Raw genomic sequence first — 12968 nt, 5'->3', positions numbered from 1 at the left:
TGTTGCTCGTGTCTTCTGGAGGCTTGTGAAAGATGAAGAGGAAGTGCTTCTCCATGCTTCTCTTCCCATTCTGAAAGCTGCTGCAGCATGCAGTGCAACTGGAGCTTCAGAGAACATGGCAGTAAATCCTGCCTGTCCTTGCCCACAATGCTGCCTGATCTAGAAATGCGTAGAATTCTATTTTGATCAGTTTTGCTCTTCCTTGTAAAACAGTTATAAAAATACCTTGTTCTATATAATGACCTCGTTCACTTGATCGCTACAGGCCACCATGATTTATTTAAGCCGCTAGAAGCTGTGGCGCCCATGAGTGCCAGGTTATCTATTCAAGCTCCAGCTGCAGCTTGACGTGTCATCCAAAACCGGCAGCAGGGGTTGTTTGAGGGTTGTTTAACTGTCAAGCAACCCCTGCTCACCAGGTTTGGATGACATAACAAGCCATGGCAACTGCTGCTGGGGCTGGATATTCAGAATGACCACTCACCCACACTGCAACTCAGCATGGTTTAAATAAGCCACAGGGGGTTGCGGTGATTGCGCAAACTGGCCCAATATGTCATGTCTAATGCTCAGCTTTTATCTGGTAGCAAGGTGATTCCTTTATATATGGGAGCCAGTGTGGTGTAGTGGTGAGAGTGTTGGACTGGGAGCCGGGAGATCCGGGTTCTAGTCCCCACTCAGCCATGGAAGCTCACTGGGTGACTTTGGGCCAGTCACAGACTCTCAGTCCAACCTACCTCACAGGGTGGTTGTGAGGATAAAACGGAGAGGAGGAGGAGGATAATATAAGCCACCTTGGGTTCCTTACAAGAGGAAAAAAGGTGGGATATAAATGCAATAAATAAATAAATAAAATATCTTTGTGAATCAAATGTTACAATTAGCATATTAAGAACACTACTTCAAAAGTGTAGAAGTTTTCTTCTAAATGTTTAGCATGTATATAACTTATAAACTAAATATCTTCTCTTCCGCCCCTTCTTTTCCTTTTAAGAGTGACCGTGACCACCTCTTACTTTGGCCACTCTGAGCAAATATCACAGGAGCGATACCAGTATGTAGACTGTGGTGGAAACACAACTTACCAGCTGGGACAGTCGGAGTACCTAAATGTACTTCAGCCTCCTCAGTAGAAGAAGCAAAGCTATGCCTGTATGAGGAAAGAAAATGACTGTTGGTTCTTTCACCGTTGATCTCAGTTGAACTTTTGATTATATCTGTTACTACTTAGAGGTGGATGTATATAACTGAGCAGTGCTGAACGCGCCTGTACTTTGAGGCATAAGCAGAAAAGGGGCAAATTGTACATATTCACAGTTGATAACTTCTTTTTCACTCTAAATGTGTAAGTATTCTGTCAAACTGTTACATTGGGGACGGGGTATCTTAAATCAATAAACTTGTTTTTCCCTAAGTGGAAACTTGGGTACCTGATTTATAAAAGTCAGTGTGCAACCATATAATTGTATACATGACACTGCTACTAACAAATAGGTATTAGAGAGTAAGCTGATGACACAGTACTTTCAGTTCTGTTGACTTTGTTTAGATGAAGGACTAAATAAGTCTGGCCATGTTATAGCAATAGAGGGTACATGTTAATAACCTTGTGTCAGTTCAATTTTCACTGTGTTGGGAATTTTGTTCTTAAAAAATTCCATGATAGGTTAAGTGCTTGTTACTGCTGCCTTTCCACAAAACACATAAATTTGCTTGAAAAAGTTGGGTAGATTGATGATGTGAATACCACTTGATTGATGCATCCTTGCAGACTGCTGGTTCCAGATGAGGAGTAAAATGTAATGCATAAAAAATAGTTTTAAAAAACAAGCAAAACGATACATGCAATTTAGAACTTCACTTTATGGAAAACTGAGATGTGGTTTTTCTGTAGTCCATAACTTCTGTATTAGTTGATCAGTAGAAAATAGTCACCTGCTTCTTCTCCCAGGTATGCTTTGTATTTCAGGTTTAAGTTCACTTCATTGTAACTTGAATAATATCTAAATGTAGACTTTTGAAAATTTGAAGCGAAAGTAAAATACACCAGTCATAACAGAGAACATCTTACTAAAATAACCATGTCTTCATTTACCAGGTTTAACAGTTGCTGTAGATCAGGGGTGGGCAACCTCCAGGAGTTGGGGGGCTGCATTCCCCCACAAACCTACTGGGGGTTGCACCCCACTGCTGCCTAATTTGTTGCCACCACTGTTGAAATTGCTGCAGTAGCAGCAAAAAAATGCAGGAATTATGCCAGGAAACAAGGCATTCAGTGAGCACATACCTTGCTTGCAAGCAGAATTGCACTTCTGCTTGCAAACAAGTTGCGTGTTCCCCATATGCCTTCTTTCCTTGCAAAAGCGACATGTTTTTTGCTGCCTCTGCAGCAAATTGGTCAGGATGGCAGGAGGCTGCCGTAACTACCGTGGGGGGCCGTAAGCAGCCCACACGTTGTCCACCCCAGCTGTAGATCAAAGTCATTATTTTCTCTTAACAGCTTGTGTGCCTATGTGCCCATGTATAACTGTGCTTGACCTTTTCTTGAGAAATCACTGAATGAACAATGTGATGCTAGTATTGTTTGGCTTGCTGTTCTGGTAACTCTGGAGGGGAAGCAATTGCAATGGCTAACTGGCTGACATGGTTGTGTCCTATGCCGACAATGCTGGCATGGTAAGTAACGTCACTGGTCACCTGTCTGATTGTTTCCCTTCTAAGAGAACCAGGGTGGTATGGCAAGCAGCTACACTATAGCTGCTCCCTTGCCATTATGGTTCTATATAGTTAGGGCCAGTTTCATCTAGCTTGGGTAGTAGGTAAAAGGTACTACATTATGTTATTTTAATTCCAGAACAGCTAACGTTTTGAACTCATATCTTCATTTGGATGGGATCTGATTTTCCAACTGAGAAACATTAACGCATCTGCTATGTCATAGTAATAGGCCCTCTCTTAATAGAATATAAAGTGGTTACTAATAATTTGAAAGCACTGACAATTTGAAAACACTGGACTTAATCTAACCAAGTTCAGCATTTTAACGTCCCATTGGTTTCTGTGGGAAAGATTTAAGCATGTTCCCATGGTGATCACTGGGACTTGAAAATGTCTAATTTGGGGCTGGATCCTGCCTATTTTTGCCTACACCGTGCACGTTTCTCATTTACAATGTAAATAGCCCTTGATACTGCAGAGTTCTGGGCAGCCAAACTTGTATATTCTTACAGATTTCTTTCTTTGTAACAATAATGCTGACAACATGCTTTGCATAGGAACAAGAATTGGTTGTTGTAAAGAAACCTGAAAGGACTTAAATCTGATTGTTGGGATGTCTGCGGTATGGTGGAGTATATTGTTACTAATTGGCATGCTGCCTGTGTATTGATATGTTAGTATTTGCTGTGTAATATTTTTGGAATACATTTAGCAAGCCGTATTGGGAAAATCTCTCACTATAACAACATTCTTGCTGCTCTCAACAGAGTATCCATGAATAGCCTTATTGAAATAATGAGACCACTCATGGATTAGTATGAAATAAATGGGCTGTAATTGACATCCTGAGTGAGGCCTTAAACACCAAGTTTTTTATATGCAACCAGAGGCTGGCACATATAACTTTTCTATACCATCTACATATCATTAGGTTAACTTTTATATGTTTTGTTGAACCTTTTTTAGGGCAATCTTGGATTAAAATAAAATAATTTTAAAGCTCATAAATGAATTGCTAAGGGGTTGACAGTACAAAAAAAATGTAGGAGGACGTTTTTATGGCACTGCAAATGGCAATGGATATGAAATAGATGAACTCTATTGACAAGATGAGTCCCTGGAATAAAGTTAATGGGGCAAGTCCTTAAAAATGTATGTAAAGGCCCACTGTAAATTCGCCTGACTAAAAGTGATCTGTGCAGAAATTCTTTTGTAAATATCTCTTTGGTTAATTCTTAGTTCAATCTGAATTTTCTGTAAAATCACCTGAAAGTAGCATATTGCAGTCCTGTTGTTGGTACTATGAAAAATGATCTGCTTGAGAGATTCACTTGTTTCCTAACTGTCTAAGGATATGTATTATTTGTTCACAAAATACATATTTTTATGTTGAACAGCTGCTGTTGTGGTATTGAAAAGACCTTCCATTATCAACGTTATTCCTTTCCTTATATCTCGCATTCTGTAGTAGCAGCATTGCACTTTAAATGGAAGTTAGTTGGATAAAATATGGCAGTCTAAGGACTGTACTGTGGTGACACTTAAGCTGTATTGGAGCGAGGGGGACGGGGACGGAAAATGAATTGTCTGAGTAGTATAAGTTAAGTGTCAAGATAATACCTTCCAGTTAGGAAATAATCCAACTTAATTTTTAATTCAGTTGGATGTGATCAAAATAAAACTTGTTAAAGACACTCAATCCTTACAGACATACACCAGTATCCAAGCACTTATTATTTGATAAAGTGTGATTTTCAGCATGCTGTAGGGTTCCATCTCTCTTGTAATATAAAATACCATTGTTTTCTTTAACATATTTGAGAGTTGTAGTGCATTTTGTGTGTGTGGCATACACACTGCTGTACTACTAGAGGCATGAGAGAGCCATGGTGAGAACCTGGTTTGTTGGAACTAAACACAATTCAAATAATCCTTAGGAAACTGTGGGTGGTATCCAATAGGGGCCATGTATGCACGGCCTGCCCTGACAGGCCATTGTCTGCACATGCTCAGCCCTGCCAAGCCAGGTCCACAAAATAGCAGTTCCAGGGGCAAGCTCCGACATGAACAAGAATGTTCATTTCTGGAAGGGGCATGATCTGCCCCTTTCAGAAACCAGCATTTTCATTCAGGCGCTGGCCATGCGTGCACAGCCCCTGTTGGATACTCCCTTGTTTGGATGTGATGGGAAACTGCAGTTTATTCAGAACTGAGAGTGGAAGCTTTTAATCTCTTCTTCTTATGTACAGGGGAGTGGTGAGCCTGAGGCTCACCGCAGCTTGTTTTCATAATGCCAAACCGTGATTTAGCCTTGTACCTGGACCAGGACAATGTTGGACTCTACAGCCATGAATCTTCGGGTGAAGTGGGATTGGTGAGCAACTAGAACAGTGTATTTAGGGTAAAACAGCAGAGGTTTTTATGAAAATGCTTATAAAATTACCTAGCATATGAAATGCTTTTGTGCAGAAAAGAATCAGAGTAGCATTATTCATTGCCATCTTAACTTGTGTCTTGAATGCCTTGTTTCTGGGAATTGTGATCTCTAGATAGATAAAACATTGATGCCACAAATGGAAAAAGCCCTAATTTTTCTTGAGTGTGGAATTCAGTTGTACTTAGAGAATGCAAGTGCTGGCATATAAATTGCCGACTTTAATTTGAGATGAAACGTGCATTGAGCAAGACTTGAAGGCTTGGTACTATGTTAATATCCTTGAATGTTGTGCTTGTCATTTTATCCCAGTGTAGAGTAGACTGCGGCACATCCAAAACTGTACTGCCAAGTCCTTAGCCGGCAAAGGTAGGGCAGGCCCTACAATTTTATTGTATCATACAAATTTCTACATAAAAACACAAAGCAACTTAATGACCTACTTACTGTTCTGTTTTTTAATCCATTAATTAACCACTATTAGTGCTCATTGTATAAAAATGCATATAATTTATGTATAGAAATGCTAAAAAGTGATAACTATTTTTGTAATTTCAGAATTGTAATTGTTCCTGTAATTGTGTGTGGCAAACTGTACGCAGTGTTTTGAAGCATGATAAATAAAACTTCTCTATGCTGTTGTCTAATTCGGACATGCCTTTAGGGATCTTGTGATGGCTGAAGTTCTTTTTCATTTAGTAATTCATACCTTTTTCCTAGCAAAATATTCCAGAGGGGAATTATTTAATATTGAGAACTAATCTGAATTTCTAAAAAAAAAGGACTGTTGAATCACATGAGAAGCATGTTAGCTAGGACTCTTATCGCTCTGTTTTTGCTAAGGCCTGACAAGACGTATAAACATAAAGAGATGTAACTTTCCTGACTTAATAAATGATGAAAATATTGAGTATACACCAAGACAAGTCTTTACCTGGGTTTAACAGAAATTAAACTTTAGATTTAACCCAGTTTTATTTCAGTCATGTAGTAAAGCAAGATCTTCACTGATTCTGCTTTGACATAACAGTTATGGTCCCCCAGTATTACTTTTATTGTTAAGGTACTACAGGTTTCTACACATACGGTAACAATATGCTCACCATTTTAAGCACAGCAATATGCATTGTTGAGTTCTCTCAACAGATGGTGTCATATACTTTGCATTCATATCAGTGATGTGCATTTTATTATACTGTGAGCCTACAGGCAGGGACTGTTCTGGATTTTTACTTGCTAAGTACTATAGAAATAATGTATTAATTTTTGCAGCATTAAGGAAAAATGAAGGAGTGAAATAACTTATATAATAAAGTTTCTGGCATTTGTCAACTAAAAATGAGGCATACCTTGAAACGATAGAATGCATAATATGTAATAGAAGATAACATTATTCAATATGGTGTATATATGCAAGTTTTTAAATATATGCATTGCTTACCCAATTCAGTATAATGGCCTCTTGGAATGATGCGACCTTATATATTTTATTGTTTGAAAATATACTGCTAACAGTATAGCAGCTGCCTGCTACACTATAACTTAACCTTTTCAAATATGGATTCTGACCCACTAAGTGTACTCAAAAATGTATTTTACCTTACCAAAAAAAGGTATGCTGTAATCAGTGTTTCCAAGTGATTCTGTTGGAAGTTACTCTAGAAGTGTTCCACTAGCGCATGCACACACACTTTGTGTATTAAACATACACTACTGTTAACTATTTAACCTGCCAGTGTAAGAAAAGTGGATATATTAAATCTAGCACCATCAGAAAAACTGACTTGTGTGGAGGCGTATTTCAGGGATAAGTTCAGATTTATGGTGCTACCTTAGGACTTATTCATTCTACCTGAACCTCCTTTTCGGCATAGCACGTTCCCTTTAGGGAGGTTTAGGGAGTGGACTCCTAAATGTGTAATGTTATACCTGCATACCCATGCTCTTGGGGGCCTGGGGAATGCTGGGAGTTGTAGGACTTCTTTCTGTCTTAAGGATTATGTCCTCAGACACTTTTGAATGTTTGTCTGGATACATCCTTATATATGACCTCCAGTTCACATATGCAACAGACTGCAGTAGTTATGCTCTGTACCACAAATTCAGACTCAAGAGTGGAAGTTTGTGCAACAGAAGAACAGCAAGAGTCCTCCGCAAAAAACTTCAAATGCAGTTGCTGTACAGATTTTTGGTGGAGTCTCAGTATAATAGTGGATATGTCAAGTTATTATTTATTTATAACATTTTTTCTCTGCTCATCAGCCGAAAGGGTTCCTAGAGTGGCTTATAAAGATCAATAATAGGACAGCTCTTACCCGTAGGCTTACAATCTAAAAGATGTAATAGAAAAGGGATTGGGTGGGAGGGAAAGGGAAAAAAGCAAATGGAGGCATTAGATGTTGAAGTGACAAGGTCCTTATAACGGAACTGGAAACAGTTTCAAAAACGGGAGCTAGTCTCTCAACCAAGTTGATGGAGTGGTCCTGCTTCCAATCTTTACCTCTGCTGCAGTCTGATGGAAAGCTGTTGATGGATGACAGCTTTTTTTTTTTAATTGAGTTTTTATGCCCTCCCCACTAATCAAAGTTCTTGAGAAAGAACTATATTATATATTTGGTGGATCTTACTGAAAACCACATCTTCCATAAGATTTCAGAAATTGGTGTCTATTTTACTGTAGCCAAGGCAGTCTGAATTCTAAGAGCCCCCCGCCCAAACTCTAGTGCTGTACTGACCCCCACCACACCACCATCTTACATGACAGAATGGCTGTGAAGAAACAAAGCAGTGTTGAAAGAGGATGTAAATGCCCATTTGGTACTGCAGCTTAGTGGTGGAGCCCTGGTCTCCTGGGGAGGGGCCATATCCTAATGCTGAGCATGTCTGCATGCCACATCCTAATCTCAAGTAGTAGGTGATAGGAAAGACATGGCCTAAGTCCTTGGAGAGCCGTTGTCATTCAGATTAGACAGTTCTGGGTTAGATGGAGCAGTCCTCTGACTCAATATAAGCCATCTTATTTTGCCACATCCAGAGAGAGCTCTCTTTTTACTGTCTACTTGAAATCATCAGATGAAACCCAAAAGGCATATTGACTTTAGAAATGCTATATATCCTAAAATACTTTTTTGTGATGATGTGCTAACAAGGCTGTAGGTTTGTGCCTTCCTAAGTATGTAAAGCTGGCAGGAAACTTCACATCTAAATTGCAGCATGTGCAGAAAAGGAGCCAACGGTCATATTCATATTACTGAGATCTAATTGCTCTATCCAACATTTGGGGTGGAAGTTCTCAAAAGTAAGCATCGGACTTGGATTACAACTCATCAGGCAAAAAAACCAAGCAAGTAACTCCATTTGCATGTACTGGTCATGCACAAGTGTCAGAAAAATTAACTTTATATGTTAAATAGGATTTTAAATGTGGGTATTTTGTCTAAGGATTTTGTTTTTCTAGGTGAAACCATATGTAGAGGAGGGTGAAGTGTACTTGATGTAGCAAATAGCAGCAGAATTGTGTAAGGCAAACGGTGTATGAATTCTTATTTTTATCTAAGTTTCATTTCTGTATGCATTCTCCTGTAAAGGTTTACAGGATTACAATAATTATTTAAAAACAAGAAGGAAAAGCTATAAGAATAAATAATATAATACACATAGAGTGTGATATATATCAAACAATGATCATAATAAACCAAGATCATATGACTAAGCAGTTAAGGCTGGAATCACAGACATAAAATCATAGGGTTGGAAGGGGCCTAAGAGTCCAATCCCCTGCTCAATGCAGGAAGCCTGCTTAGCTTCCGAGATCAGGCACATCCAGCCCTTTGCTCGCTCCTATGCACACTTGTAGTAACAGCCTTTGAATACTGGGGACTTACTTCTGAGAAAACAGGCATAGGCTTGTAAAAAAAAACCTGGGAAGATAAAATAGTCTTCAAATGGTGCCAGACAGTCATAAAATTTGGCACCAGATAAGTCACCTTGTAAAGAGCATTTCACTGTTGAGGTGCTGCACCAGAAGGCCCTTTCTCTGCTCACCACCTGTGTAACCTCTGAAGCACATGTGGTTAAGAGTGCTGAACTAAGACTAGGGAAACCCAAGTTCAAATCCCTGCTCAGCCCCAAAGCTCACTTGGCCCAATCTCTTTGTCTCAGCATAATTTACATCACAGACTTGTAAGGCTAAAATAATGGGGGAGACCATGTATGCCACTGAGCTCTTTGGAGGAAGCATGGGCTGATAATACAATAAAACATAAGGTGGGTGGTCCTGCAGATGCACCTCAGAAGATGGCCTTGGCATTTGGACAGGTTCATAGAATCATAGAATAGTGATCCATATGAGAGTAGGTAGCCCTTTCTATCCTATGGCCCATGGTGTGCTTTCAAGTGGTTGAGCAAAAATAATGTACTGAATGTTCTTTTTAGTACAAAGTATAACAAAGGGGCCGTGGTGGCTTAGTGGTTAAGACGCTGAACTGCAGACTGGAAGGTCGGCAGGTCAGCAGTTCGAGACCCAAGTGCTGCGTGACGGAGTGAGCTCCCGTCTTCAGTCCCAGCTTCTGCCAACCTAGCAGTTCGAAAGCAAGAAATTGCAAGTAGATAAATAGGTACCGCCTTGGCGGGAAAGGTAACAGCGTTCCGTGCACCTCGGTGTTCAGTCATGCCGGCCACATGACCATGGAAGCATCTTCGGACAGCGCTGGCTCTTCGGCTTAGAAACGGGGATGAGCACCGCACCCTAAAGTCGGACACGACTGGTTGGGGACACCTTCACCTTCATAACAAATTTAGAGCTAAAATTATTTTCTGAGCAAAAATCAACAGAAAATGCTCCCAATTGTTTGGTATTTAGAAAATATTTAAACATTTCTAACCAGGCATTGGGCTAGATCCGGATTAAGTTAGTTATGGTTTAGTCCCATTAAGAACATAGGAGGAGCCATGCTCAGGTTGATCTTGAAATAGAGAATGAAATCAGGGAGGCATACAAATGAGGAAACGTTGTAGTAATGGGTGACTTCAAGGACCCTCATGCTGACTGGATAAATGTGTGTTCCAGTCACAACAAAGAGGTTAAATTTCTTGATACCCTAAATAAGTGTGTCCTTGAACAGTTGGTCATAGACCTGACCAGAGGGGAGGTGATCCAGGACCTAATCCTAAGTGGCGCCATCCAGGACCTAATCCTTAGTGGTGCCATCCAGGACCTAGTGTGAGATATGAGTGTTGGTGGACTAAATAGAAACAGTGACCATGGTCTATTGAATTTATTTTATATGTAAGCGAGAGCCAGTGTGGTGTAGTGGTTAGTGTTGGACTGGCCTTGGGAGATCCTAGTTTTAGTCTCCACTTGGCCATGAAGCTCATTAGGTGACTTGGGCCAGTCAGTGACTCTCAGCCTAACCTATTTCACAGGGTTGTGAGGATAAAACAGAGAGAAGGAGGATCATGTTTTTGTTTTTAATGGCCAAGGAAGTCCAACAAAGCAGTATTTGACTTCAAAAAAGGAAACTTTTCTAAAATGAGGGGAGTACTAAAAAAGAAGTTGAATGCTTCAAAATGCTTGGAGGTTACTCAAAACCACAATAGTAAAAACTCAGAATGCATACCACAGGTCAGGAAAGGTAGCTCCATGTCCAAGAGGTACTGGCATGGTTAATTAGCAGTGGCAAGGAAGCTATTAGAGAAAAGAAGGGTTCCTTCAGAAAACAGAAGTCTTGGCCAAATGAAGATCACAAAAGGGAGCACAAACTTGGCACAAAGGAAATGCAAGCAGACAATAAGAGATGCAAAAAAGCATTTGAGGAGCATATCGCTAACAACAGCAAGACCAACACAGAATTCTTTAAATATATTGGAAGCAGGAAACTAGCTAGGTAGGCTGTTGTACCATTGGATGGCTTCTGAGTTAAAGGAATTTGTTGTTGTTCAGTCATTAAGTCGTGTCCGACTCTTTGTGACCCCATGGACCACAGCACGCCAGGCCTTCCTGTCCTCCGCTCTCTCCCAGCATGTGCTCAGGTTCATATTCATTGCATCGGTGATGCTATCTAGCCATCTCATCCTCTGCCATCCCCTTCTCCTTTTGCCTTCAATCTTTCCCAGCATCAGGGTCTTTTCCAGGGAGTTTTCTCTTCGCATTACGTGGCCAAAATATTTGAGCTTCAGCTTCAGTATCTGTCCTTCCAATGAACACTCAGAGTTGATTTCCTTTAGGATGGACTGATTTGACCTCCTTGCAGTCCAGGGGACTCGTAAGAGTCTTCTCCAGCACCACAGTTCAAAAGCATAAATTCTTCGGCGCTCAGCCTTCCCTATAGTCCAGCTCTCACAGCCATACATTACTATTGGGAAAACCATAGCTTTGATTATACGGACCTTTGTTGGCAAGGTGATGTCTCTGCTTCTTACTATGCTGTCTAGGTTTGCCGTAGCTTTCCTCCCAAGGAGCAAGCATCTTTTAATTTCATGGCTACAGTCACCGTCTGCGGTGATCTTGGAGCCCAAGAAAATAAAATCTGTCACTGCTTCCATTTCTTCCCCTTCTATATGCCAGGAAGTGATGGGGAATACTAAAGGCCTATCTAGTCCAACATTCTGTTCATACATTGTCCAACCAGATGCTTGTGGGAAGCCCACAAGGAAGACATGAGTGCAACAGCACCCTCCCACTTGTGTTCACCAGCACTAACTTGATTTGAATGGGACTAGAGCATGACTAACTTAATCTGGATTAAACTCGTCGTTTTTTGGTGTGTGTTTTTTCAAGTAATAAGAAACCAATGAAATCAGCCCCAGGTTTTCAGTATATATTCCCTATACAATTATGATATTGTTATAAAGACAATGGCAGTGATTCCCTGCATCTGCATCTTCTTATATATTGTAGCCTATAAGCACATGTGCCAGACCTAAAAAAAAATACAACCGTAATGGACTTCCATTTTTCATTCATAGATTTTTTTTTTGCCTATTTGTTAAAAAAAAAGTTCCACATGCGATAAAAAGTCATGTGCTAGTTTAATTTTTTTTTTGCTTATAAAAACTCGATGTTTCTTCTTTGTCAATTTAATTGTTTAATTAAACAACTACAAAACAATTCAATGTAAGTCATTTTTGCAAAACTGGAGACCTTGATAATGAAATCTAAAATGTACTTTGCATAATGTGTGCAATCACTGAAATATAACAGGTAGGATTTAATTACGATAATTTTAATAGAATTTTGAGTAATTGGACATAAAGATAAACAACTTTTATCACTCTGAAAAGGGCAATTTATACTGATGAGAGCTGGCATCCTTAATTCCATTGTAAAGGGGAGGAAATTGGTTTTCTAAAGTGCATCTGAGAAGGACCGTCTGCTTCCCCCGCCCCCACTTTTGTTTAAAAACTAGTGAAAAGCTACAGTTTCTGGATATACTAAAATGAATCGATAACATTTACAATTGTTTTACCTTACAAATGATACCAATAGACTGTATATAAAATGTGCTAGGGAAGAAAATAAGGTATAGGTGAATGCTAATGAGTATGTGATTCAGAAGGAAGGGGAGAAGAAACAAAAGTGATGCCAACCCAACCAAGATCTTTCTGCAATAATGTCTAAATGGTGCCTTTTTTCTAGGGCAGCAGTTGTCAAGCTCTGTGTGTGTGTGTGTGTGTGTGTGTGTGTACCACTTGAAAATTGCAGACTAATTAATAAATGTTTTTGTCCTACAAATCAAAGCACATATATAGCTTATATTGTAATAACCACATTCTTACCTTTTTAATTTGATGGGTGTGTTTCTGGATTTAATATGAA

The 12968-nt window shown here is 39.7% G+C and overlaps 1 protein-coding gene across 14 annotated transcripts in view; it reads left to right on the top strand.

Moving 5' to 3' along the window:
• TMEM106B (transmembrane protein 106B) overlaps window positions 1-6595 on the top strand; it is a 30334-nt gene extending 23739 nt beyond the window's left edge. For 10 of the 14 annotated variants that reach the window (XM_084858683.1, XM_084858674.1, XM_084858677.1 and 7 more), the window contains one exon: window positions 995-5811. In XM_084858683.1, coding sequence (XP_084714809.1) covers window positions 995-1133 — 139 coding nt within the window. In that variant the 3' untranslated portion in view covers window positions 1134-5811. Of the gene's footprint in view, window positions 1-994 lie in introns of all 14 variants that reach the window. The other 4 variants (XR_014792367.1, XM_084858671.1, XM_084858672.1 and 1 more) reach the window with 4 other exon arrangements.
• Window positions 6596-12968: the final 6373 nt, after the last annotated feature.

The sequence above is a fragment of the Heloderma suspectum genome, chromosome 5 (genome assembly GCF_057233095.1).
Source record: "Heloderma suspectum isolate Gila_16-S chromosome 5, 16-S_ref, whole genome shotgun sequence".
Classification (NCBI taxonomy): domain Eukaryota; kingdom Metazoa; phylum Chordata; class Lepidosauria; order Squamata; family Helodermatidae; genus Heloderma; species Heloderma suspectum.
Note: the sequence above shows the minus strand (reverse complement) of the source record. Positions and strands in the feature narration are given on the sequence as shown.